General features: G+C 39.2%; 2 protein-coding genes across 2 annotated transcripts; both read left to right on the top strand.

Moving 5' to 3' along the window:
- The first annotated feature begins 1,750 nt into the window (after positions 1 to 1,750).
- ppm1na (protein phosphatase, Mg2+/Mn2+ dependent, 1Na (putative)) lies at positions 1,751 to 8,914 on the top strand. The gene is made up of 6 exons (XM_041810418.1): positions 1,751 to 2,156; positions 4,422 to 4,993; positions 8,128 to 8,245; positions 8,332 to 8,446; positions 8,550 to 8,613; positions 8,882 to 8,914. The coding sequence occupies exons 1-6, from the start codon at positions 1,751 to 1,753 to the stop codon at positions 8,912 to 8,914; spliced, it is 1,308 nt and encodes a 435-aa protein (XP_041666352.1).
- A 7,365-nt stretch (positions 8,915 to 16,279) lies between these two features.
- On the top strand, positions 16,280 to 26,399 carry LOC121516099 (4F2 cell-surface antigen heavy chain). Its single transcript, XM_041797198.1, has 10 exons — positions 16,280 to 16,458; positions 16,870 to 17,254; positions 21,512 to 21,676; positions 21,755 to 21,849; positions 21,933 to 22,010; positions 22,083 to 22,138; positions 22,223 to 22,403; positions 25,159 to 25,266; positions 25,345 to 25,404; positions 25,490 to 26,399. Exons 1-10 carry the CDS (start codon positions 16,423 to 16,425, stop codon positions 25,880 to 25,882), a joined length of 1,557 nt encoding a protein of 518 aa, XP_041653132.1. The 5' UTR covers positions 16,280 to 16,422; the 3' UTR covers positions 25,883 to 26,399.
- The last annotated feature ends 187 nt before the right edge of the window (positions 26,400 to 26,586 follow it).

Below are 26,586 nucleotides of genomic sequence, written 5' to 3'. Positions count from 1 at the left end.
CTGCTAAAATGGATAAATAATAATATTTTTGACATACTGGAAAAAGTTAAGTCAGTTAATCTTATTTAAGTTGGAGTGTTTTTTGACCCCCGACAATTTTTGTTTTATTCATCATGTTGTTTATATGTAACTGTGTATTATATGAATGTATCTGTGTACCACTGATAACCATTAGTGTCTGTCAGAGCACAACTGATGTGTCGCCTTTATTGTTTAAAGGTCAGAACCAGCATTTTACACCCTCAGAGTCATCAAAGTGCAATAAGGATAAACTAAAACCTTTAATGTTAAAGCACAGATTACAGTTTTATGGTCCTATGGGGACTTAAATTACTATTTTAATAACCTAACCAAGCTGATTTTTGATTAGAATATAATAAAGGGTCTAACACTATACAAAGCTCATTTATCAAATGAAGCAACTATTCAGGGGAGGGACAAAGAGTATTTCTCACCAAGGCTACTGGTTAAAAGGTCAAAGATACATTCAGTTTATTTTGATTAAGTCTCATGTAGTAGCTTGCCACTGAGGTAAGTCATTTACACTAAAATTAGGTTTAAGTGATCAGTAACTAATAGGTTAAACTGGTAGATAAAATTGCATGTCATTAGCATACAACTCAAGATGGCCAAAAGCTGGTCACTTGGCCATCTTGAGCAGTCGAGGTAGAAGGGCCTTAGTAAGAGAAGTGGCCAAGAACCTGATGGTCACTGTGACGGAGCTCCAGAGATTCTGTGTGGAAAGTTTCATGTTATCCAAGATGGGTTTTCAAATACAGTTTGCACAGTTGCATTTTCAAAATTGGACTGGAGGTGCACAGCTTTTTATTGATGCCAAATTGAGCAGGGCTAGCAATTTTCAGCGAGAGGCACATCAGTATAACATCTTAGACAGGATTGATTTTGGGGCCACTTCAGACAGCTGAGGAATTAAAAGTGGAGAATAAATACAGAATTTTTATACTAACCTTGTAACTGGGTTGTTCCATCTAATGCCATTTCCCTTATCAAGAATACATTTTTGCCCTTAATTTTGCTGCATATCTTAAACTTATACATCTTTTCTTGCACAAAGTTGTTAACCAAGTCAGTAGAAGCAGGCAGTAATGTTTCCTTTTTCTATTCTAATCATCCAAATATGCAACATTCATACATGAAAATCTCAAAACACAAAGTTTTTTGGTACTTAAGTTTGTAATATTTGTACAGACATGTCTGACTAACCACAACATCCCTGTTTGTTGTGGAAAGTGTTGTGCTCATAATCCATTCTTGCGTGCAGACTCCAGTTATGTGTGCTGCCTTGTAGGCCAGGTGATTATCAAGCAGTGTTACACAGACAGAGAAGGGGGGGGGGGGGGGGATCAATCAACAGAAATAGATAGGCCAATAGAAGCGCAGGGCTAATACGGGATGGGTAAAGAAGAGGAGGAGGAGGGAGAAATAGACACAGACAGAGACAGACACAGAGAGGACAACATCCTTTGGTTCTGTCATAGAACAAAGAGGACAGAAGAAGGATTTTTAGACTGTACAAAGATGGCCCTGATTACTTTAAAACCTGCTCCGTTTTTCATCTAAGAGGATAATTCTTGTCTGAAGGGACCTTCTGTTTATCTGCTTGGTAAGCCATAACCTACCTGTTGCCCTGGACCTGCTGCGGAAAACACAGGGCCGGAGGAGGGGTGTCAAGAGGAGACGTGCTGCTGCCAGGCCCAGTAGGAAGCTCGAGAGGAGGCTCCGCGGCGTGATGAGGACGGCCAGGCGTGCCAGCAATGTGGAGGTGCCCTCCTTCCTTCGTCAGCTGGTCAAAGAGACAGAGAGAGTGGTCACCTTCTTCTTCAAAGGGGGAACCAGGGAACCAGTGAACGGGGATGATGACAGTTTTGATGAGGACATCTCAATGCCCAGCCCGTATCTGGACAGGCCCATCCTGGAGAAACTTGTGTCGGAGGGGGGGTCTCAGTCAGGCTTGAACTTTGCCGTGGCGAGCATGCAGGGATGGAGGGCTCAGATGGAGGATGCCCACACGTGCATGCCTCAGCTGAGAGGAGACCTGATAGACTGGGGGTACTTTGCTGTTTTTGATGGACATGCAGGCACCACAGTGGCACAGTACTGTGCCAGAAACCTACTGGATCACATCCTGGCAACAGGTATGGAACAATTAATCAACAAGTAATTAGATAAATCTTGCTAATTAAGATGACCAGATTGCTTCCTCTTACACTGAAAACCTATTTAACTGGTTGTTTGGAAAGGATGTACCTCCTATTGTTCAATGACATTTAACTCACACACTGACTTTAAGTCATTTTGCATGACAGAGTAAGCTAAATCAATCTAGTGCAATGATGTGGAAATTTAAAATGACATATAAACACAAACACTGATGTTACATACCAGATATAAATAACACTGAATGTTGAGACACAATACAGAGGGAAAAACTTGAGCAGATTAACAATAGAAGCATTTACTTTAAAAGTGCAAATACCTTGTTTAAATATCATTTTAAAGAGTCCTAAAGCTAACTGGAAAGATGTAAGAAAAATGGCATCATACTTTAATCAGACACTAAATAATGTGGTACTTTTTGCTCAAAACAATTATTAAAGTAATGAATGAGCCAGGAATAAAGATACATGTGATGGCATTCAAACAGATAACAAGTTTTATATTTTATACTTTTTCTCTGTTTAACTCTTATACAGAGAAAAATATTGCACTCTTTGCATTCCAAGACTGAAAGGTTCACAAACAGTGTGAAATAAACAACACAGACATACAAGTGAACCAAAATCAGCAAAATGCAGAAAAAATATATTCATGTAAACAGGCATCTCCTCCATTTTTAACTGTCCCACTGAACTATGTAGAAGAAGAAGAAAAAATTAAAAGGACTGCATTTCTACAAAATGAAGGATCAGCAGATAGTAGAAATCTAAGATTTTTTGTTTTTAAGCAAAAAAAAAAAGAAAAACAAAATGCCAAAGTCATGAAGAAATTACCAGTGTCAGTCATGTACATTATGCAACACTGTACCCCATTAGCAAAATCATTTTTATATTAAATTTAAATGATCATATTTCCTTCTAATTGGCCTATTGACATAAAACAAAATTTCCCAAACAAAGTGACTGCAATGCAAAATATGGCTCTGTTTTCATGCGATCATGTAACAAAAAAAGAACATAACATTACACCATGTGATCATGGACTTCTATGGTTTAAAGGGAAAAAATTATAAATAAAAAAGTGTATTTTTTCACACATTCTGTATTGTTTGTTGCATCTTTCTGTGCAGGCCAAATATTTTGCAGGCTTCCTTCATAGAACAAAAAGGGCAGCATATTCAGCTCTACACTGTACTACAAACTTCACTCTAGTACCATTTTGTCTTACTTTTTTTGTGTTTTGCATGCTTATTGTAACTCTTAAAATGTGGTATATGCCTTGCACCAGACTGAATCAAACACTGATACTATGTTATATAGAAACTGTTCTTTTTTGTTTTGTTTTCTACTCCAGTACTGAAATCATAAATAATAGTGTGAACAAGCACCAGTAATGCTCAGCTGACTTAGTAGCACTGACATGCATTTGGTTCTGCCAAAGTTTCCACTTGTGTGAAAAAGAAAGTCGTCCGTGCCGCTGTAACTTTACCAAATGTTGACGAGTGCTCATGGTGAATTAATGCTGGGTCTTTATGATTAATAGTGTCTGATATGAACTGGGGTTAAGCAGAAACACTAGACTGACTGATTGATTAAGGCCAGCTACACACTAGACAATTTTTGAATCGTATACAATTTCAAAACCATGGGAGACCACAGACAAAAGGACAATTTCCTGTTTTGGTATACATTACAAGTGCAGCATATCATAAAACAAGGGAAAGACTCAGGATGAAGTCCTGGCTAAATGAAGGTAGTTGTGTTTATGGTTGTAAGCCGTGAAAGTACGTACGATCCGGCTGGTGATGCTACCCCTTTTGCTCGCTCTCATTGGTTGTTGTGGGTACTCCGTCAGAGGCACTACGACCTAGAGTCATAAATATCAAACACGTTTGATAATTATGATTTGGGGTCTAGGAGGCTACGACGCGATTTGGAGCAGTAAAATAACGGTGATGACACCACAAACATGAGGATTATTCAGACAAATAATTGTTTGCGGCGAGGCTCCATCCAGGATTCACCCCCACGATCGTGGGGGGAGGAAATCTTGCCGCAAATCGGGCTTAAAATCCTGTAGTGTGTGGCTGGCTTAAGTTGGTAGAGCAGAGGTTACATCTCCCCTCCCTCTCTTTGCAAACTGCCCTATTTTTTTACGTGTCCTGTCAAATAAATGCCAAAAAGCCCAAAAAGTAAACAAGAAAAAAGGTGTGAAAATCAAATGTTTCTCCTGATACCCCACAGGTGGCATCAAAGCCAGTGAGGATCCTGAGCAGGTGAAGGAGGGGATCCGTGAAGGCTTCCTGGACATCGATCGCCACATGCACAAACTGGCTCGTCAGGACAACTGGGACCGCAGCGGCTCCACTGCAGCAGCTGTCATGATCTCCCCACGTCACGTTTACTTCATCAACTGTGGGGACTCCCGCACCCTGCTCTGCCACAACGGCCAGGTCGTCTTCTACACGGAGGACCACAAGCCCTTCAACCCCAGAGAAAAAGAGCGCATTCAGAACGCTGGAGGCTCCGTGACCCTGCAGAGAGTCAATGGCTCGTTGGCCGTCTCCAGAGCTCTTGGGGACTTTGACTTCAAGGAGGTGGACTGGAGGCCTCAGACAGAGCAGCTGGTGTCGCCAGAGCCAGAGGTGTACGAGATGGAGAGGACGCCTGAAGACGAGTTCCTCATTCTGGCATGTGACGGTGTGTGGGATGCCATTGGTAATGAGGAACTGTGTGCCTTTGTGCGCAGCCGTCTGCAGGTGTGTGATGATCTGAGAGAGATCTGCACTCAGGTCATTGACCTCTGTCTCTATAAGGTGAGGAGTCAAAAGAGAATACAAACAAAGGAAAATGAAATGTTTGGATAAATAACACTCTAAAGCTTATGTAGGGAGTTTTTAGTTGGTCATTAAAACACTGAACCTATAACTAAGGCCTCTGTGTGACCTAAAGAAAAAAACATGCCAATAAAGGAAGAGATTTTTTGTTTTACTTTTTTTTTTACTAATTTTGAAAGCTTGCCAACACTGCTTAGGGGCAGTTGTGAGAGGAGGAAAAGGAAATAAACTACATCAAAGTACATTTTCTTAGTATTATCAGATGGAAAATGACCTTAAAATAGAGGTAGATGCTTTTTATATATTCTAGTTGATGCATCAGTTCAGTTTCCACAGTTGTGATCAGTGGTTCTCAGCTTGTGGGGCAGGTCCCAAAAGTGGGCTGCAGAGCTCTTTCCGGTGGGTAACAAACTTGTGCCAAAACAAAAAATCTATGCTTGAAAGCTCAAAGAGGATATATAGTAAATTAATAATTCTATTTCTTAGTTTTTCATATGATGATGAGTAAATTTCCGTATTTGTCTCAAGGTTTCTGCTCACACCTCTCTTTTGCTTTGGATAATAAAGCTGGTTTCCTAAGATAAGAGGTGATTCCTAAAGAAATGATCACATTTCAACCACATGTCTTGGAAAATGCAGTAAAATGAGATGTATGCATGTTTCTTCTGTAATGATTTTCTTTCTAAACATGTTCTGTCTTTTTTCAGTTTTGTTTTAATTGGGATCCAAAGTACAACATTTTTCATTAAATCAACTTGAGTGGTTGGAATAGTGTTGGTGGGTCCTGATACCCAGGCAGTGTTAGATGGTCTCAAATTTTGATTTATTTTAGATTTTTTAGAACTGTTTTTTTGTTTGTTTCTATATTGAACAAACATTAATGCAACACTGCTCCCTTTCTTTCTCTTGTAGCAGCCTCTGGATAAAAAATTGACTTACAATTTTAAGTGCAAACTGACTCAATACACACCTTAGATACCATAGATCATTGGTTCCCAACCTGGGGTCTGGGACCTCCTAGGGAGGCACCAGATATTTTAGAAGGGGTGGGAGGGTCTGTCTGCTCTGAAGTTGTAAAAATTAGGCTGTTATACAAACTAAAAGCACAATAATATACTTATGAATAGCTCTACAAAGGTCAGGAAAGAAAACTTGTGTTTTGGGCTATTTTGTTGGGATCTGAACGTTTGAAACTATTCAAATCGATGTGTATTTTTGACAGTAGTATATCAGTTCTTTTTTGTGTGGGACCTGGGGGCCTTAGCTCTTCTTAGATACAAGTAGGGAGGGCTTAATGGGAAAAAGGTTGGGAACCACTGCCTTTGATGACAGCAAGCATATCTACAAGTGACCAATTACAGATTTTTGTACAGTTGCTTCTCAGACTACATTTGAAAAGATCCAACTCCTGCACGTTATCGATAATTCAAATAACAGGTGGAAAAACACATAGTGACGGAAAGTACTGACACATTGCAAGTTTTGATGATCTAAGTCCATACATGGTGTTATCCTTTACAGGGACTGTACATACGTAGTGTACAGGGTTATTCCAGGACGTGGTGTTAGAGCCGGTGGATTTATGAATGGGAAGCTTTACATTAAGCCCCGTGTTGTGACCAGGTGTAAACAGAGGGTTAGGGTCTCTGTTCAGAGGTCTTGCGTTGATGTTATGTAAGTCGATTTCTCCTGCAGGTCCTTCTAATGCTTGTTAGTAACCGCCTTGTCCTATAAATAGCTGCATCTAGGCATGCAGGGATATGGGATGGCAGGAGAGAAATGATACACATGGTTCAGATTAACACTGAATGTAAGTCCATTGACGGCAGTGTTACAAATCCACGCATACCTGCTCAGAGGCTTTATCCTGACCAACATGTGTGGCTATTTATTTCACTTAAAAGGCTTAGGGGTTAAAAGACTGCATGTACCAGTACACACTGAGCCTAACTGCACATATCTGATGTCACAGTCAATGCTGATGGCAGAAAACTGCTGAGACTACAGAAGCCATACAGCTGAATAATCATGGATTGATGCAGTCAATACTAATAATACTCTCAAAATGGATTAACAATATCCATAACAAACTCTACATTACATCAGAGAAAATTAATGTTTTTTTAAAAGACCTTCTTGTTTAAGCTCATATCACTGACAAAGTTAGATATATTAGGCTCAAGTAAGGGACATTTTTGAATCAGGAGAATTATTTATCCATCCATTTCCTATACCGCTTACCTATACCACTGGAGCCTATCCTTAATAAACTTAATGAGCATGTCTTTGGTGGTGGGAGGAAGCCGGAGTATCCGGAGAGAACCCCGTGTGAACAGGGTACCCATGTGTGAACATGCAAACTCCGCACAGAAAGGCCCTAACCGGGAAGCGAACCAGGGACCTTCTTGCTGTGAGGCAACAGCGCTAACCCCTGCACCTCTTGCTGGCTACAACCATAAAATCTTAACCGATTTCAAACAAGTGAGAGACCAGGATCATAAGCTCAATTTCAATCATTTTCTAACATGAGAACAGTAATTCAGCCAGACTACTAGACCACACACCTGCTGTTTGCAGTCATAATTCCAAACCACAGATCTCACGGATACAGACATAAAAGATGACTGATGTATTAAGCTGGCTAAAGCTGCAGTAGAAAAAAAAGGAAAAGAAAAGGGATAAAGGGAAATAGGGGAGGCAGCCACATCCACATTTCTAAATGGTTCAGAGGTAAGATTTATCTGAAATATCTGAAGCAATGCTGATGTTTTTTTTTTATTTAATAACCGACTGAGGTGGCATTAATATTAATTATTGAAATAATGTATAGTAAACTATGCAGGATAGAGAGGCCTAATGTTTAGGTGAATCTGTTATCCCCTGCGGCATAACTAGAAATGAACAGCAAAAAACAGCTACCAAATTAATTTAGTTAAGAAAAATTGTCCTTTTGAGGAAAATTTCAGCAAAAGAAAGGGTAGTATTAATGAAAACACTCCAAAAAGTTGCCTTAGAATGTAAATGCACTCTCAGACAATGCCTATTTCATTCTCACGATTGTCAAAACTGCTAAGTGCTTATAATTTAATTCAGCACTCTGTCTCCCCCTGCAGGGCAGCTTGGATAACATCAGCATCATCATTATCTGCTTCCCTGGCGCCCCCCAGGTGTCACAGGAGGCGCTGCAGCAGGAGGCGAGGTTGGAGCAACAGATTGATATGAAAGTGGAAGGTGAGTGACTTTTACTCCAGGTTACTTTAGGCAAAACAAGAACAACTTTTCTTATTTAATCCTATTCTGGCTATCTCCCCTCACAGAGATTATACAGCTGATGAGGTCCAGAGATGAAGAGCCTGATCTTTTGTATGTGATCAAATTTCTGGCTGCAGAGGAGTTACCGGGGCTGCCGCCTGGAGGAGGCATCACCAGCAAGTCAGTTTGGGTTATTTACCTACTAAGTGAAACTCAATTCTTATAAGGAAATTTAAATGTAAACATCTGACATTATATAACACTACTGTTTCCCTCTGTGCAGAAGAGACTGTATCATCTCTGCATACCAGAAACATGTCATGGCTCACAGATCCCAGGAGCCCATGGTAAGACACAAGCACCATATACAAGTACAGATACACGATACAGGATTTTTGGTCAATATCTGATATGATCAGTTTTAGCCAATACCAATATCATACAGATATGTGAATGTAGCTAACATTCAGTCCTTAAAACACACTTTAAAATATAAAGAATGATGACGAATGATCAGAATGGATTTTTTTTCCAAAGGCCAAAATCATGATAATGATTTTTAATGATTTCATTGTGTCATCCTGGTTCTCAAAATAATATTTTGTTTCATTTCAGGACATTGAAGGATCATCAGAGGAGTCAAACTAAAGCCATGACTGTCAAAGCAGAATCAATGTTTGCATCATCACCATCGTCGTCATCATCCTCATCATCACCACGACTATGGGAACCAGCTTTAATAAGCAGCTTGACTTTTTAGATGAGCCATAAACCAATGATGGTTCAGTCTGTAACATTTTATCTTAAAAAATTTCTTTGTGGTAAATTAAAGTTTAAATCAGTATCCAATGTGTTCTGGTTTTTCATTCATTTCTTTAAATTATTTATTAAAGCTCCTGTGGAGAACTTTCCTTTTCTATTGATTTTGGCGCCCCCTGTGAACAGAGCAGTACCTCTTATTCCTTAGGAGAGTATGTACTGTAAATCTATATCCCAAGTAATGTTGGCAAAAATATCATCCTGCTTTCTTTTAAACATTGAATGTATAACTCATCAAGAATCTTTGTAAGCAAAAATGTCAAACTTTGATTATTTCAGCAGCGAATAAAACATAAAACCGCTCCCACAGGAGCAGTGAAAACAGTAAAGGAATTCACCTCTTTGGATGTTTTTGCCTTTCATTGATTTTATAAATCAAAGTCAAAACAATGTGGCTTTTTTGTGTTAAAAAATGAAAAAAAAAAAAAACTCTTTCATGCCAAAGTGAAACAGAACTTTACAAAGAAGAGTCATCTAAATAAATATGTAATGCAAAATAAGTGAGTGCATAAATATATATCCTCTTTAAAGCTGCTAACCCAGTTCAACAGAGGTCCAGCCAATCGGTGCTAGTAGTCTCACAGGTAGTGAAATGGAGATCACCTAAGGGCAGTGAATGTGTCTCAAGTGATTGTAGTATAAAGACACCTGTGTCTGGAAGGCCCAGTCACTGTTAAGCAGAATTCATGGCTACCATTTCACCATGAAGACAAAATAACACTCCAAGCAACTCAGACAAGAGGTTATTGAAAAGTATAAGTCAGGGGATGGATATAAAATAATTTCCAAGGCAATTAACATCCCCTGGACTTCAGTTAGGTCCATCATCAAGAAATGGAAGGAATATGGCACAAGTGTAAATCTGCCTAGATCCTCACAAACTGAGCGACCATGCAAGAAGGAGACTAGTGAGAGAGGCCACCAAGACACCTATGACTACTCTGAAGGAGTTACAAGCTTCAGCAGCTGAGATGAAGAGACTCTGCACACAGTAACTGTTGCCCTGGTTCTTCACCAGTCAAAGCTTTATAGGAGAGTGGCAAAGAGAAAGCCACTGTTGAAGAAAACTCAGATTAAATCTCAATTAGAGTTTGCAAAAATGCATGGTATTAGTGAAAGAAAGTTCTTTGGTATGATGAGACCAAAATTGAGCTTTTTTGGTCATAAGACAAGACGCCATGTTTTGTGGACGCCAAACACTGCACATCACCACAAACATGCCTTCCCAACTGTGAAGCACAGGTGATGGCAGCATCATGACGGGGGATGCTTCTCGGCAGCTGGCCCTGGAAGGCTTGTAAACACAGAGGGTAAAATGAAAGTGGCAAACCTAGGAAAATCCTGGAGGACAATCTTATTCAGTCTGCAAGAGAACTAAGGCTTGAAAGAAGATTTCTTTTTCAGTAAGACTCAAAGCATACAGTGGAACCTGCACAGAAATGGTTTAAAGTCAACAAGGTGAATATTGTAGAGTGGCCGAGTCAAAGCCCAGACCTCAGTCAGATCGAGGATTTGTGGCTGGACTTGAAAAGGGCTGTTCACACCCGATTCCCATGCAACCTGACAGAGCTTGAGCAGTTTTGCAGAGAGGAATGGTGTAAAATTGCAGTGTCTATGTGTGCAGGCCTGATGGAGACCTATCCACACAGACTACTAAATACTGACTTGAAGGGGTAGAATATTTATTCAGTAACTTATTTTACATTACATATTTTTACTTTCACTTTGACATAAAAGAGGGTATTTTGTTTCTTTTACTTTAAAAAAAAAAAAAAGTCCAATTATATTGACCATGATGGATTTATAGAATCAATAAAAGAGTAAAGCACCGAAGGGGATGAATAATTTTTCATAGGCAGTGTACCAAATAAACATATAGTGATAATAATCATTTTTATGCTAATGGTCATGTTTTCTTTTGAAGCTCATCTACATGTAGCTATAAAAAGCATTAATATCAATTATAGTCTGCTTTAAACCAAGTGAAAAACCCTTCTCAAGAGCTTTAATAATATTTAATGATACATAGCTTCAGGACACTAAGTCATTGTCTGCACATTAAAGGTGTATGAGGCAGACAAATTTACATCAGTTTTATCACAGTATCTAATCTGTGCTTGCAGAAAAAAATAATCAGACACTGACTCATGAGAATGTAATCTCACACATTAATAATGTTTCCACTCTAAGGAGAAAAAGGAGATTAGATTTATGTTTTCACACGTGAGCTTCATGCCTATCAGAGCCTCTCATGAGGGAACGTAGTATGCGGTATCCTTCAGCAAATAATTACTTTGCACAACGCTGTCAGGTAGCAAAGGTGGCATGGATGGCACTGACTTGTTAGACCAAGAATTTTGACATACAGTTAAAGGAAGAAAGCCAGAGGGAGAGAAAAGAAAGGATAAAGGAAGCAGGAATGAAAGCTGCAGGAAAGGGGGAGGGAGAGAGAGGGTCTGTACTCAGAAAGAGGATGAGATGTTCCCAGGAATTAGCACACATAGCTCATTAAACCTGGACCTTCCTGGGACTTTAGAGTGGATGTGCCATGAGTGATGTCACAGTGTTATTTTAGAGTTGTACTGTTTTAGGAAACAGATTAGTGTGGATAGATTTAGCTCACTGATAGTGAAGATTATTCTGAGAATACATGTTTAAAACTATCAAAAGTTGTTTTAAATTTGGAACACTTTCCATCCCAGAAACGAACGGATACTTTTCAAAGAAGTTAGAGTTCCATTCGTAATTTGTTGATTAAATCTCAGGTATTATTTTTGGGAATATTCACGGGCCCCTAATTTCAGTTTTTCAATGCACATTTAAATTCAGGCATCAAGTGTGGAAAAACAGGAAACCCGGTCTAAACTAAGCATAAGTTAATTACAGCTAACATGAAAAAAAATCTAAAGTCACCCCGGTCAAAATTTTATTGACACTACAAACAACACCAACATTCTACATACTGACTACTGACGTACGACTGTCAGGGGATTTGTGTAGTTATACAACTAACAAGATAAACCTCCAAAGTAGTGGTTCTAAACTGGTGGGTCAGGACTCACAATTTACCTGGAAAAAAAAATGGTGGCAAAAACCTATGAAGTACTGAGACCATAAGTGGACACACATGATTTATTTTACCCTGTCTTAGAGATATATTAGGCAAAATTAGATATTTTCTCAACATGTCACCTCATTTATCTCCTTTTTAATGGGATAAAGAGCTGTTGTTTTCTATTATAATGAGGTAACTCCACAAGATCTCTGGAGAATTGGCAAAAATCGACACATTATTACAGGGAAAAGGGGTCTGAAGTGTAGTTTTTTTTTGGCCCGTCTCCTTTTCATTCATAAATTGTGATCCACCAATGATCAGAAATCAGTGGTCAGTTGATTTTAAAAAAATCATCTAATTAATTATAGGCTTTGTAATCAATTCATTGCAATTCTTTGCATATGTCAATAATTTGAGAAATACTGCATTTCTGGTAGATTCAATAATAATAGTAACAAAACAATCAGAAAGGACCTGTTTCTGAATGGGATTAAAACTTTTTCTTGACTTGGAGGGTGAGGACAGACTAGTCAATCTAGGATGGTGTTAATCAGTGGGATATGGATTTTGTCCATTGCACTATAAAAATTGAGGGCACAGAAACGTGCTCTCAAGGTTACAAAGGTACTTTTGCTGCTAGTATGACCGTGTTAGAGTGGGAGAGATTTATCAGCATACATTTTTAATCTCATTTTTCACCTGCGATTAATTAATGGAAATAAATCAAACATTTTGACAGTGCAATGCAGCATTTTTCATGAAATATATAAGCATTGTTGAAATTTTCTTTCAAAATTTTGTTCATGATTTGTAATTAACTGATTAGAAATTCTGTTTGAAGACTAAACAAAAACTAATAATGCATCAAAATCAACTTCTTTAAGTAGGACAGCTGAAGAGAGCCAGAAAACATGAGGACAGAGGAAGTGGGGAAGAGATGCCCCAAACAGTGCAGAGACCAAGAACTGATCCCACAACCATGGCATTCAGGACTATAGCCTCTGTATTTGGAGATCTGCTCCACCCACTGAGCTGAACCAGCACCCAAAGCACCCACAACACCAGTATTCTAACTCTGAAACAGAATTTAAACTTCCAGTAAGAATCTAACAATCTGTTTCGATGCCATAGCAACAATACCAGACAAATAAAGATATTGAGTGTTTTGCAAAGCTTTGGCACTTTCTTAATACAATGGATCATTTAATAAAAAAGAATGTAACCATTCTAAAAAACATGGTACCAGAAAGTGTCGAGGCAGCACAAACCTTGACAATGTGAGAGCACACAGACTAAAAACTAAAAAGGAAATAAATTTTAAAAAGCTGTTTAAACATAAGACTATTCTCCAAGTAGCCTAAGTACAATGTAAATTTGACCAAAAATACATGGAGGGTAGCCACAGTTTTATCTAATGTGACTCCATCACAAATGACTTTAGATGGCTCTCTTCAGCAGTCATGGGTTTTTCAGAATGTGCTGTGAGGGTGTGGTGAGACTCGGCACCTCTGTATTAATTGACTGTGCAGAGCTTCAGCTGGACGAAACGCCGAAACACCTCTCTCCCTTCAGATCCCTCTAAAATACACAACAGGTCAGTTCAGCACAGTTCAGCTTTGGTCACTTGTTGACAAAGAAAAAGGAACAAAGAAGAAGGAAAAGAAGAAAAGGACCAGAGGAAAAGCCAAGAAACATCAGACTGCAGTGAGTAAAGACTGGGTTTGGGTGGCATTTTGAGTGTCCTCTGGGTGCTCTGGTTTCTCTCAGACAGGAAGTCATACTGGTGAGCTTAGCTGTTCTTGGTTGTGCAGTGGCCAAGTCGTGGCCCTTTGGGCAGATACTGTCAGGTTAGACTTCTATCTATAAAATGTCAAATTCAAAAATGGACTCAGTGAAATGTCAGTGTTGTTTCAGATTAACTATAAAAATAACTACAACCTACCCAGACCCTGCATGTACATATGAGGACGGTGCATCTCGGCTTTTCTATAACACAGTAATGTAATTAGGATTGTTGAGATAATGTCTGAAATGTTCATCAAAGTTTAGGTAATTTTGCTAAAAATGAAAATTTACTTGTTGGATATTTTGGGCAATTTGGTTGGAAATATTGAGTATTTTCATTTAAATTAAAGGGATCTGTGTGTTCATTTTGTTGAGTTTCATTGGAAGTTTGGGGGAAATTTGCTTTTGAATTTATTTTGGTATTTTCATGGGAATTTGGGAAATTTGTTAGGATGTTAAGAGAAATTTGTTTAGGAGTTTTCAGGCATTTTCATGGAAACTTGAGAAATGTATTTGGACATTTTGGGAACTAGATTGGCAATAGGGGTTGTCCTTTGAAATTTTAAAGATTTTTATGGAAATTTAAGGGATTTTGTTTGAATGTTTGGTTAATTTGGGTGACTTTTCTGTAATTTGGGGGACTGTATTTGCAAATGTTTGGGAATATGCCGAGAATTGTTAGGGGAAAGTTGCTTGGAATTTTTCTGGAAATTTTAATATAACTCTCTGGGAATTTTTATATGAATTGTTTTGGCTTTAGGATAAAGTTTCGCTGAAACATTTTGGGAATGTCTGAATACATTTTGGGACACTTTTATGGGATATTTCAAAAATATGTTAGACAATTTTTACTGACATTTAAAGTTATTTCTGTGCAAATTTAGACAATTTGTGTGGATTTTGAAAATTTCTGAGAAGTCCCTGTTCAAAGACAAGGCTGATGTTTATTAGGTCCTACTAAACCCAAATTATGAAACTAAGGTGCATTCCAAACAAAAGCTTAAGTACTAAGAGGATAATCCAGACTTTGTCTCTAATAAATAGATTTTTTTCCTCTTTGTTAGCAGAATCTATTGAAAATTGACAACGTGACAACAGAAGAGCACTAAGATTCCAGTTTTTTGCCAGCCAAAGGATTTTTGAATGAGATTTTGAGTTGGCTGGGCCCCTGAAAAACCCAGTGAATGGACCCTCCCCAGTTGTGATTTGCTGATGATATCAATGCATGCATGTTGGATCAGTAGCATTGGTTCTAACGTCCTGGCTAGCAGTAACTTATTTTGGAGCTAAATAAGTGCATGAAGCTATTATTGGGTTCTGAATGATGTTAAAATTCTTCATTTGTGTTTCTTTTAACTTGATTCACAACTTTTTTACAAATTTTAGCTACTTCTTGTAGACACTTTTAACCCTTATTTGCCATTTTTCTACTTTTAACCAATTTTCCCTGTTTTTAAACCCATATTTGCCACTTTAAACCCATTTTTGCTGCTTTAGACTAATCTCCCACATCTTTCCTTTCCACTCTAACCTTTTTTTTTTTTTTTAGCTTTTTGCCCTTATTGGACACTTTTACTTTATTTTGCCACTTTTTTAAAACTTCTAACCATTTTTTGCTGCTTTTCACCCAGTTGCCACTATCAAGCCATTTTTGTTTCCCAACTCTTATTTGCCACTTGATATCAATGCTTTTCATCAATTTATGCAACTTCTTTTTGCCACTTTTAAGCCACTTATGCCACGTTACTTTTTCCTTTAACATTCATTCAATACTATTATATTATAGTTTTCTCCATTTCCTCTACTTTATTTTCTGGCATCCTGATAGTTCTGCACATACTGCCTTAGCTGTGTTGTCTGACATTACTTCCCTAAGTGTTTACATGAGTGTGCCCATCCACATTGTTAATATTACCATTAAAGAGCTATTTATATTTTTAAAAAAGATGTCTACATTTTGAGAAAGTCTTGAATATAATACAGCTTAAATTAATAAAATGCATTTTTACTTTTTGTTGTTTGATAGTAGTGGTTATTGTTCAGATTAAAAATAAAACACGGTTACCACAGCTTAATTTTACAGTGGGCCATGATTTTGCTGACCTCCATGGGCCCCCTGTTTGGCTGGGCCCCAGGAAACTTTAATCCCCCCGTAAAGGTAGCCTTGTCCATCCGTACTTTAGCCTTCTCTTTGATGGATAAAATAAGTCATAATTGTGTCCAAATCACCCAAAAATCAGTTGCATCCAAACATTATCAGTGACTGTAGTTCTACAGATGTTTGGGGGCTTACCAGAGATGGCCATTGTGCCATATTGCCCTCAGTGTGTCGACGCAGTTAATTAATTAGCTGAAACACCTGTGTGAAACCTGCAGTCTGTTACAGGGAAGGTTGACTGTATGCCATGGTGGTCCTTAACGCCGAATTTCTCCGCGTTTTAGCGTAAATAAAGTGAACTCCTGCGGTGTAATTGGCTGTAGTCCTGTGCTTTTTAACATGGAAGAAGAGACGGCTAAGGAGACAGTTAAAACGGTATGTTAATTGAGTTACCGAGTTCAGGACTGAACTTTGTTGTTATCATTATGCACTTAAATGAAAACAACAAATTAAAATGTCGATAGAAAGTCGAGAACATCTTAAAACTCGTTTTAGGAGTTAGGCTATTTTACATCACATTTCGACTGTTTACCTCAATGCTTTTTCTGGGCGTTTTGAGGACATTTTGACTTTTAGTTCTCAAAACTTCGACCTTTTTTCGCAAAGTGCACAGTGAAAAAGGTGTCTTCTTCCTCGCGTTTTCCTCTGTCATTTATGACCAAAAACTCTCCCCAAACAGCCTAGAAACTTCCACCCAGTGGCCGCTAGCTAACGGCTAAAAATCCCATTTTTAACGTGCGTGCTAACCAAACGTTAACCATCTCTCCTTATTCAACCCACCTGTAGCCGGGCAGGATGCCGCTGAACGCTGGAGACCCCGGGTACGGCAGCGTGCCCGGCCCCGGGCTGGCAGTCGCTGTGGGGGATTCGGAGTCAGCCCCGTTGCTCATCCCGGAACCAGCATCAGAGCCGGTCCAAAGGTGGGTGCCCATGTCCAAGGAGGAGTTGGAGGCGGCCGCGGGAGGTCCTGGGTGGAGGAAGGTCCGTTGTTACCTGGTGCTGCTGTTCTGGATGTCCTGGGTTGCCATGCTAGCCACCGCCATTGCAATAATAGTATTGAGCCCAAGGCCGGTCGCTACTGAGCTCAAGTGGTGGCAGAAGTCCCTGTTTTATCAGCTGCAGCCAGACCTGTTCATGGACAAGCAGGCCGACAGGTCGGAGGGCATCAATGGTGAGAAAATATCGGATAATACTTTATAGAGGGTGTTTTTGCTCTAGCTCCAAACCCCCCCACCAACACGCCAGGACAAAAGAGTGTTCCTCTTGTATTCTTGACAACAGGTAATACTTTTAAATCCGAAAAAATATCGTCTGTATAATATTTTAACGTTTATATGTTCATGTATATATATGCATACATACAGCAGCCAATCATATAACACGTCTTTTAGTCATTATCAATAAATTACCTTTGGAAAAAATCTTCTTGGATTAGTAAATAATAATAATGACAGATATTTTGTTCACAAATGCAAAGGAAACAAAAATAATTCAAAATAGAAACTATCATCAAATCCAATTATTGCATGGACACAAAGCTAAAAATAACTTAGAAATCATTGGAGATTTTAAAACCCCATTTGATAACCCTATGTGTATGTCCGTGGTTTTATGGTTTGGTCGTTTATTCAGCGTTTGCTTTACTCTTATCTGTCTTATTTATGGTGATCTGTGATTTAATGATGTTGTTCTGACTTGTAGTCAGCCCGGTGGAAGGGGTTCTTTTTATTCCAATAAAAGCAGGGATTCATAATATTGGATTTTTGCCTATATCCAATATGCCAGTATTTACATATTAATTTTTTCCTTTACCGGTATTTAAAAAGCACTTCAGATCTAAAACTTAAGTCTTTAAACTCACTTTAAAGTGGATGGAATGACGATGAATGAAGAAAAACTTGGTCCAGCCTCAAACTCCACTAACTTCTTTGTTTTTTCAGCCAATATTTACAGCTGATATAGCCAGGTTTTTGTAGCCAAAATATGTTGTAGATGTCTTCAGAAATGTTCATGTCTGCTGATGCAGATAATTCACTTTTTTAAGCAATATCTGCCAATACCAATGTCACCACGATAATATCGTGCATCACTAAAAATGTGGGCCTTTATGCAGTTTTTGTCTTGCATCTTTGCTGTACATTGTTACATAGGCAAGTCCTGAACATAATTTTGTTCTTTTTTTTTTTTTTTAAAGGGGACACATTAGAAAAAAAACGGTCTAAATTCTGTTACATTGGCCAAGAGAGGTGGGTCTCTCAATTCCTCCAAACCTCACTGGCTACAGGCTTGGTGCTGTCACTTTTTATATATTATTTAAAAAAATGATAACGATCGGTGTTAATTTTGTTGATTAAAACTGTGACTAAAAATGTCAGTCAGCTAACTTTTTGGCTGACCGCTGGGGTCAGCACTACACATGGATCTGTATGCGACTGTCTGCCTGCCTAAATAACTGGCTGGGTATTTGAGTAAGTGACTATGCTTTCTGAGCTGTACAGAGTTGTGCCAGCGGAGGAGTAGTGATATCTAATGGTGGTTCATGGAGCATAGTGGACCTCTGCTGTCTATAGCGCTATGGATACCTTATTTTGGGAGAAAGTGGAGCTACTCTGACCTTGCAAAGCAGATAGATTTGCCAGACTCCATGTCTTTCATCAGGCAAATCCATCATGAAAAGCTCCAATCCACAAGGTTTGTACCAGAAAGAACACTGTTCGGGCCAATCAGGGTTAATTAAGGAAAACAAGGCAGAAACTATGGGCGGGGTTTAGTTGTACTGAAAGCCATTTTCAACTGCTGCCTACACTGCAGTGATTTACTCAGATACAGCTCTAGTATAGCATTAGTTTTAGCAGAACTAGACCATGTTCCTGCATGAAATAAAGAATAAAACAACACTGAAATCTTTCCATGATAGGAAAGATGTTTTGCTTTTTTGCTTTGGCATCAGTTTGTGAGAGTTACAGGGGGAAGGGGTTAGTTGTTGTGTGAGTGGTTGTATCCATATCCCATCGTTACGGGTGGGGTTTGCTGGTGTATCCACTGGCTGCTGCCGCAGTAGCTGTTAGCTCAGATGTAGCTGTAGGAAAGTGGCAGTTTAATTGGAACTGGACCACATTTCTTCATAAAACAAGAGCAAAGAGCCACACAGAAAGCTTATCTTAGCATAGAAGGCATTTTTGCATGTCTCCTGATGGGCCTTGGCATTAATTTTATTCACCAAGAAGCTCAGCCATTGACAGTCATGGCAGCAGTAACTGTCATCGCATATGTACAACGTCATTTTTTCTTGTCAATCTGATTGGCCCATCATGAATGTGACAGAACGGTCCTCCAGTTACCTTATGAGAATTTTTTTGAAAGTCCTGTCCTTCACAAACACTTTCCATGGGAGTTTTCCCAGACGAATGTAAAAAATGTATTCATGCAATGGATATTTCAAACAGTCAATCTTGCGTGTCAAGTTAGAGCTACTCCTCTCCCCTGTCCAGCATTTCAACAGGCAACCCAGATAGTTGCAGTAAGCCATCTATGTTTAAACCTAGTCTTGTTGTTAGTGTACAGACTCATGATTACGTAGATGTTATCAACCACTAACCTGGCACGCAAGATGGATGTGTTCCACACATCCATCTGGGAAACCACTCATACACAGCATTTGGAAAAGGTCAGGGCCTTTGAAAAAAAGTTGGAGTGTGATTGGATGAACGTTCTGTCTGTCACATCTTTACAGGCCAATCAGAGCAACAAAACACGTGACGTAGCAGCTATAGAGCTGTGGCCCTACCGAGGACTAAGCTCTATAGGGAACTGCATGACGCGAACCAGGGCGACTATAGACATGTCAGTACACGACTTTTGTTGTTTTTAAAAGAAAACAACTCACTGCTGTTCTTTGTTCTTCCTTCAACGGAGAAATGTTAAGTTCTGATAAAACTGGCACTTTAGCAGCATCCATGCTAATCTCTTCCGCCATAACTGCACCGGTTTCTTGTTGCTGCTTGCTTACGTCACGACTCCACCTCACTGCCCCTCATTGCTGATTGGTCCTGTCACTTTCTAACCGCGCCCAAACAGTTCAGACAGGAGCTTGGCGAGATGGATTTGTCAGTGAAAGACACAGAAACGGGCGTATCCATCTGCTTTGCAAGGTTAATCAACCACATAAACATTATTTTTGTGAAAATTATATTTTGTTTCGGGGAGCTGGCGTTGTTATGCTCTTGATAAAATGGAGTTGGAGCATTATTTATTTTCTTAAGACTGTTTCCCAAGGTGTCTACTTACATATCTTTGATAGAAAAAGCATGCACATCATTTAAAAATGTTTTCATGGAGGGGAAAATGACAAGCACAAACTTTGGCAACTATTGTTGCCAGTGGACTTAAATGGGTTAAATCTGTACACGCAAAGTTGGCTTACAGCAAGACCCTGAAGAGTTTTTGTTTTAATGAGTGGTGATGTTTTCATTTTTCCAATGAAATCTCGCTGAAAGTAATCAGAGAGTCATGTTCTCACAGCATGGGAATAATCAGACCAACCTCAACAGCTTAACCTTTGACATAGCTAGATCAGGCTCTATGATTGTGTAAATACTCTATGGCTGAACACTGCATGAATGGCCCAGGAGAGCTGCACACATCTATTTCATCAAACCAAATGTCCACTATCTCATACAAACAGGTGTCTTTGTAAAGGTTTAAGACAAAACTGATTTAGTAGACTTAAAAGAGAAGAATGGCTTTTAATTTGTTCAATGAATATTGCATACCATGTATCCTTATGGAGGTAAACCAAGCAGCAGAACTTGGCAGAAGAACAGAAGACCTTAGACTAAAGTGTGTCATGAGAATGGGTGGGACAGAATATTGATAAAGTGGTATTGTCCTGACGTGAGAGGTCCAGTTACCAAAAGCCAAATACTACTATTTTGATTAAAAATGAAGTGGAACTTTTTAAAACCAAATTGATTTCTTCTTATGGTGACATTTCTTAAATAAATGAGGGTAACAGTAATGGTAGGAAATCAGCAGAAGACAAAGAAGAAAGAAGGAAAATAAAAAGCGTAAAAAAAAAAAGGGTGATGATAAAGCATAAGAGGCTGAACTTTGACCAACCTGTAGTGACTGAATACATTAATCCTGAAGTAAACCTTTTTGATCATCTTGTGTTATTTAGTCAACTAGATGTCATGCTATATTATATGATTGTCTCTATAAATGATTACATGAATCATTGTTTGTATTAGCACTTATCCTGCAATGCCCTCACTGAAGTATGAGTGTCTCTTACACACAAAAGAAACATTAAACAAGATGGAATACTTAAAACATTAATCCTTACCTTAAAAGAATAGATTGGGTAAAGAGCGAAGAGGTATTCAAATAAAGTAGCAACAGAAATGTTATAGACTGTTTTTCTCTCTAGCCCTGTGTGAGCAGATTCCCTACCTCAGGGTCTTGGGTATAGGTGCTCTTATCCTGGACGGACTGTTTGATAAGGGGGCAGCTACTGTAAACCTCACGGCATCTCATGAAAAGTTGGGGACTTTGCCTCAGATCCAGCATCTGATCACAGAGAGCAACAAAGCAGGTGAGTAAAAGAGTCATTACAGAGTCAAACTGGCTGCAGAGACAGACTTCTTTTATAATGAGTTTTTTGGTCCTTCAGGTCTCAGAGTGGTGCTTGACTTTTGTGGCATGGATGTCATTGGACCTCAGGATGTAACAGACAAATCGTCGACAAACCACTCAGCTACAGAACACGTGATATAACCTGCTTAAATACTATGCTATTCAACTTTTCTTTCTGCCATTTCTTTCTGTTGTTCAACTTACTTTTTCCACAGCACGGACTCCGGTTCTGGTTGCAGCAGGGTGTGGCAGGCTTCGCAATCTGTGACACAGATGCGACATACTCAGAAAAGGTAACAAGCTTTCAGTAATGTTCTGGTTTCCAGTAAGCAGATACTTCACAAACTCATAAATTTACATTTCAGACTCTGCTGGAGTGGAGGAGTGTCCTCACAGAATTCAGCAGTAAGGGGGAGGAAAGGTATGATTATGCATGCACATGTGGATGTTTCTGATAATCATAAAATGAGGCTGCGATCTTCTTCTTGCCCTTCTGTCTCTTCAGGATTGTGGTGGTTAAACAGACCAGAGATGTACTGCTTCCTATAAACAACACTACACTGGTAGATGTGGTCATGAGATCAATTCTACCCTCTTCAAACAGCCTCCTGTCTGCAACAGAAGTTGCTAATGCTATAGAGAAACACCTGCAATCAAGAGAAGGCGACATATGGCCCAGCTGGACAGTAAGACGCATGTATTTAACAAATGAAGCAAACAGAAGTATTTTAGTGATTTTTGTTCGTGGTCGTATGGTAGTCATTTCCGACGTACATTTTCAACAAAAAAGATATTGCCTTTCTCAACCATATGTTTGCTATATATCATTAATATTCATTTTAAATACCTGGAGCATACCAAAAACATTTTAGGCTTCAGGAGGCATAATTTTACATATCAGATCAAAGTTATTCTGTTTCTTTCTCCTAACTGCAATACTGGGGGTTTCAGCCAGCCAGTTTTTTTTTTTTATTAGCATAGCTTCAATTCACAATAAATGTTAGATTTTTCAAACAGCGCAGGCCTAGACTCAATTATTTACAGATGTCAAAATTATTAGCTTCCCTAAGAAAATTTCCATCTTTGTTTTCCCAAGTGCTGTTGATCAGAGCAAGGACTTTTACCACAGCTTTTTCAAACATCCTAGTTTTATTTTGGATGCTGCAGGGTCCAAGTTGTTAATTCCCTACAGAAATGTCCTTTTTGTTGAGACATAGCACAAACCACTGTTGTGCAATGATGCGCTTAAACTTTGTAATGCTCAAAGCCTGTAAATTCAAGTTAAAACTGAGAGATACCTTCCAATTTACACACAGTATGAAAACTCCAGTAAGAGTTTGAGCTAACTGGAGAGAGCATCATGGGAAAAACAAAAATCAGTTTAGACTTGAGAAGATAATTGTTGATTCTCACAAAGCAGGAGAAGGATAGACAAAGTTATAACAGCGTTTACAAGTGTCAAGAACTGGAATGAACACAGCACGGTAGGAAGGAGGTAGGAAGAGAACGACTTCTAAGTCTCCGTAAAGAAAACTAGTTAGAGACCCCAGGACAACTGCCAAGACACTAGTGAATGACTTAGTCAAGTCAGGAATTGTAGTCTCAAAGAAGACCATCACTAGAGCCCTGCACAGGAATGGACCAAGAAAAACTGTGCTTCTGCAGAACAGACAACTCCAAGCTGGACTGAATTATGCTAAGGACAATCTGGAGAAACATTATACATTCTGGAAGCATGTCCTTTGGTCTGATGAGACCAAACTAGAGCTCTTTGGCCATAGAAATGTTGCCTATGTTTGGAGAGGCGTATGACCTGAAGAACACTGTGGAAGTATTATGCTGTAGGGATACTTCAGTGCATCAGGAACTGGTGACCTCATTAAGGTGGAGGGAATCATATAGAGAGGATATGTGAAGATTTCAAAAGGAAAATCTCAAGCAGCCAGCAGCAAAACTGGGTCTGGATTGTTGCTTTGTCTTCCAACATGACAGCAGCCCAAAACATAACGTCACTCCTGGTGAAGAACTACCTCCAGAAGACCAAAGTGAGTGCTGTGGACTGGCCTGCTCAAAGCCCTGCAGTGAATCCCATTGAAAATCTGTGGGGTAAACTGATGACCAAGGTCTGAGTCAGAAGACCATCAAATCTGGAGGAGCTTGAGAGATTCACCAAAGAAGAATGGGCTGGGACTCCTCAAGAGACATGTTTAATAGTATTGGAGCAATATTTTTAAAAAAGGAAATTTTCATGGGGGGCTAATCAGTATATCAGTATATTTCATATGTTCTAAGAGGAGCTGTTTTTTGTTTTTGACGTGTAGGCGTGCAAGACTGTTGGACCCCAGGAAGAAAAGCTGATGCTTATGATAGTCCTAATAAAGGGACAATAATGTTTATACTATACACATGACTTGGCCCACTTTATCTCAAGTGTCAAAACAAAAGTGAGAAATGCCTATTACTCTGCCCTAGAGCTCAAGACGACTACTTGAATATTCCCATTACCCCTTTACATTCAAAGAGTATCCATTTGCCAACATGTAATATAGCTGAACAAGGGAAATTGATTTGAAATTTGAAAAAAAATGCTTGTAACTGAATAGTTCAGCTTTAACTGTGCAGCACAAGTCACTGAATGAAAACCTGTCATCTGAGACCCCTGAGGTTGCAACAAAAATCTCAAATAGGTGTGAGGCTTTGTCTGATGTGAGGTTGTCAAAATTAGATTTTCACATATGAACTACAGCCACTAAAACCATGACAATGACCATGACACTTGCGTGGTAGTTATACAAAGGTCTTTTGGCCAGAGTAAAGGCTTGTAGGCATACTCTGTTAGGATTTGATTAGAAAAAACAATTGGCTTTAATTTTTGACTGCAGTTTTTTTTCTGCTCATGGCGAGGGCTACCTTTATTTATTTATTTTTAGATAACTCCAACCCTAATCACAGGCAGAAGCACTGGTGGGGTGATCAGCCCCTTGGTGCCCTAATGTTTGAAAAATTTGGCAAAGTGCCCTTAAGTTTGCCTTTTAAATAGACAATCTATGATGAACCATGTTGCCCTTCCAGTGGACAAGTTTTAAACGCCATCCAGGGTAAGGGTTGTTACCTTCCTTACCTTTGTTACCTTTATTTTCACTAACCTCCTCCCTTGTGCATCTTTGTGAAATAAATGGTTATATGGTTAATAGTTCATCTGGTTTTAGAGTTCTAGTAGACGTCATCATGATAAAAAATGATGAGTCTTATCCAGGTTTTGTAACTTCACTTCTGGTGCCCCTTTGTATACATCAGGTTTCCATTTAACCATTTCTGCCCCTGCCCCCAACAGCTGGAGTCCACCAGACCGACAGACACCAGAAGTATTAAGCTATATAGTTTTATACGCACTTAGATTTTGATTTTTTTTTTTTGTATTAAGCTGTCATGTCTCTGTAGATTGGAGGTAAAGTCTCTCCTGACTTGAAGAAGTTGCTCCTGGTGCTGATGATGACACTGCCTGGATCACCTGTAGTCCAATATGATGAAGACCTGGACCGGAGACAGGTGAGGCTCTGTTTCAGACTTGAGTTCAATCATTATCAGTTGTATAGAACATTTTTGACAAATAAATATTGTCAACAGAACATGTCTCTGAGAGTCGGCTCATCCACTGCAGCGAGCACACCATCAGACAGTCAGACAGTGAGTATTTAAGAAAGTTAGCCATTTTTTGAACCATACAAATGAAGTTGTTGGTCATATTTAACTCTTTCCTTTTACCCCTTAGGACAAGGAGAAGAGAAAGCATCTGGCTGTAGCTCTCTTTAGCTCTCTCAGTCACTCCAGAGCCAGAGAAGAAGCTCTACTGTATGGCAGCTGCACTTTCCTCCCCTTCAACGCCTCCACTAACGCCTCCTCCTCCTCAAATTTGTCCCCTTCACCTCCTCCTGTCCTGGCCTTCCTGCGCTCCTGGGGTTGTGTCCATTTTCTCATCCTGCTCAACGTCGGGCCAACACCTCAAGCTCTGGATCCTGCCTGGGCGCCAAGGTTGCCCAAAGCAGGGGTGTTTTCAGCCAGCACGGATATGGACCGTTTGGGGACGACCACTCTGGACCTGCTGGAACTGCGGCCCCATGAAGCCATCGTCATCAAACTGTTTGAGTCAGGAAGCTACTCGTAGAGCTTCTCTGAGGAGGTTTGAGAATTTCTCCTCAAACAATGATATATGTTTGAGAGTTGGTTTTAAGTTCTGAAGATATGTGCTTAGAGGTCACTGAAAATAAAATTAGTCAGCTCTAAAACCACACAGAGTCTGTTTATATCAACACAAGTTCACTGCTTATAAACCACGTAGAAACAAGCTGTTAAAACTCTTTGGGTGTCATGTACCTGTAAGACATGGATAATTTTCCTGTTTTCACAACATGAAAGAATTTCAGAGAAGAAGCTGCATCTGAGTTAACTTGAATTTCACACTGATAATACACTGAATAATTTTGAAATTTCAGCCTCAGTTTCTCAGAATAAATGCTTCACAGCATAAACTAGGTAAAACAGCTGCTGTGGTTTTACTATTAATCATCGTGTCAGATCTGATAAAACAAACCACACTGTGAGCCATGATTAATCCTGCATATGAGTTCTCATTTATCGGGCCTTGTGGGGGACCTTTGAATAAAGCATGTCTGGAAAGTAAATTAAGGTTTGCAGCTGTATTTATTTAATCCTTTCTAGTAAGGTACAGTCACAGAGGAGTTTGCCTGACGGGAATCTACTGGTTAGACTCATATTCACATTGAAGTGTATAGTTTTGACCACTAGGTGGTGCTGTAGGACCATCATTAATCCTCAACCTCCCACAGTAATTTTAGACTTTTTGTTAAA

The sequence above is a fragment of the Cheilinus undulatus genome, linkage group 2, assembly GCF_018320785.1.
Source record: "Cheilinus undulatus linkage group 2, ASM1832078v1, whole genome shotgun sequence".
In the NCBI taxonomy this organism is placed as follows: domain Eukaryota; kingdom Metazoa; phylum Chordata; class Actinopteri; order Labriformes; family Labridae; genus Cheilinus; species Cheilinus undulatus.
Note: the sequence above shows the minus strand (reverse complement) of the source record. Positions and strands in the feature narration are given on the sequence as shown.

Coding starts and splice junctions, on each gene's coding strand:
- ppm1na (XM_041810418.1), top strand. CDS start 1,751: ATGAGGACGGCCAGGCGTGCCAGCAATGTGGAGGTGCCCTCCTTCCTT. Junction 2,157..4,421: donor GGATCACATCCTGGCAACAG/GTATGGAACAAT, acceptor GATACCCCACAG/GTGGCATCAAAGCCAGTGAG. Junction 8,614..8,881: donor ACAGATCCCAGGAGCCCATG/GTAAGACACAAG, acceptor GTTTCATTTCAG/GACATTGAAGGATCATCAGA.
- LOC121516099 (XM_041797198.1), top strand. CDS start 16,423: ATGGAAGAAGAGACGGCTAAGGAGACAGTTAAAACG. Junction 22,011..22,082: donor ATGCGACATACTCAGAAAAG/GTAACAAGCTTT, acceptor TTTACATTTCAG/ACTCTGCTGGAGTGGAGGAG. Junction 25,405..25,489: donor CACCATCAGACAGTCAGACA/GTGAGTATTTAA, acceptor TTTACCCCTTAG/GACAAGGAGAAGAGAAAGCA.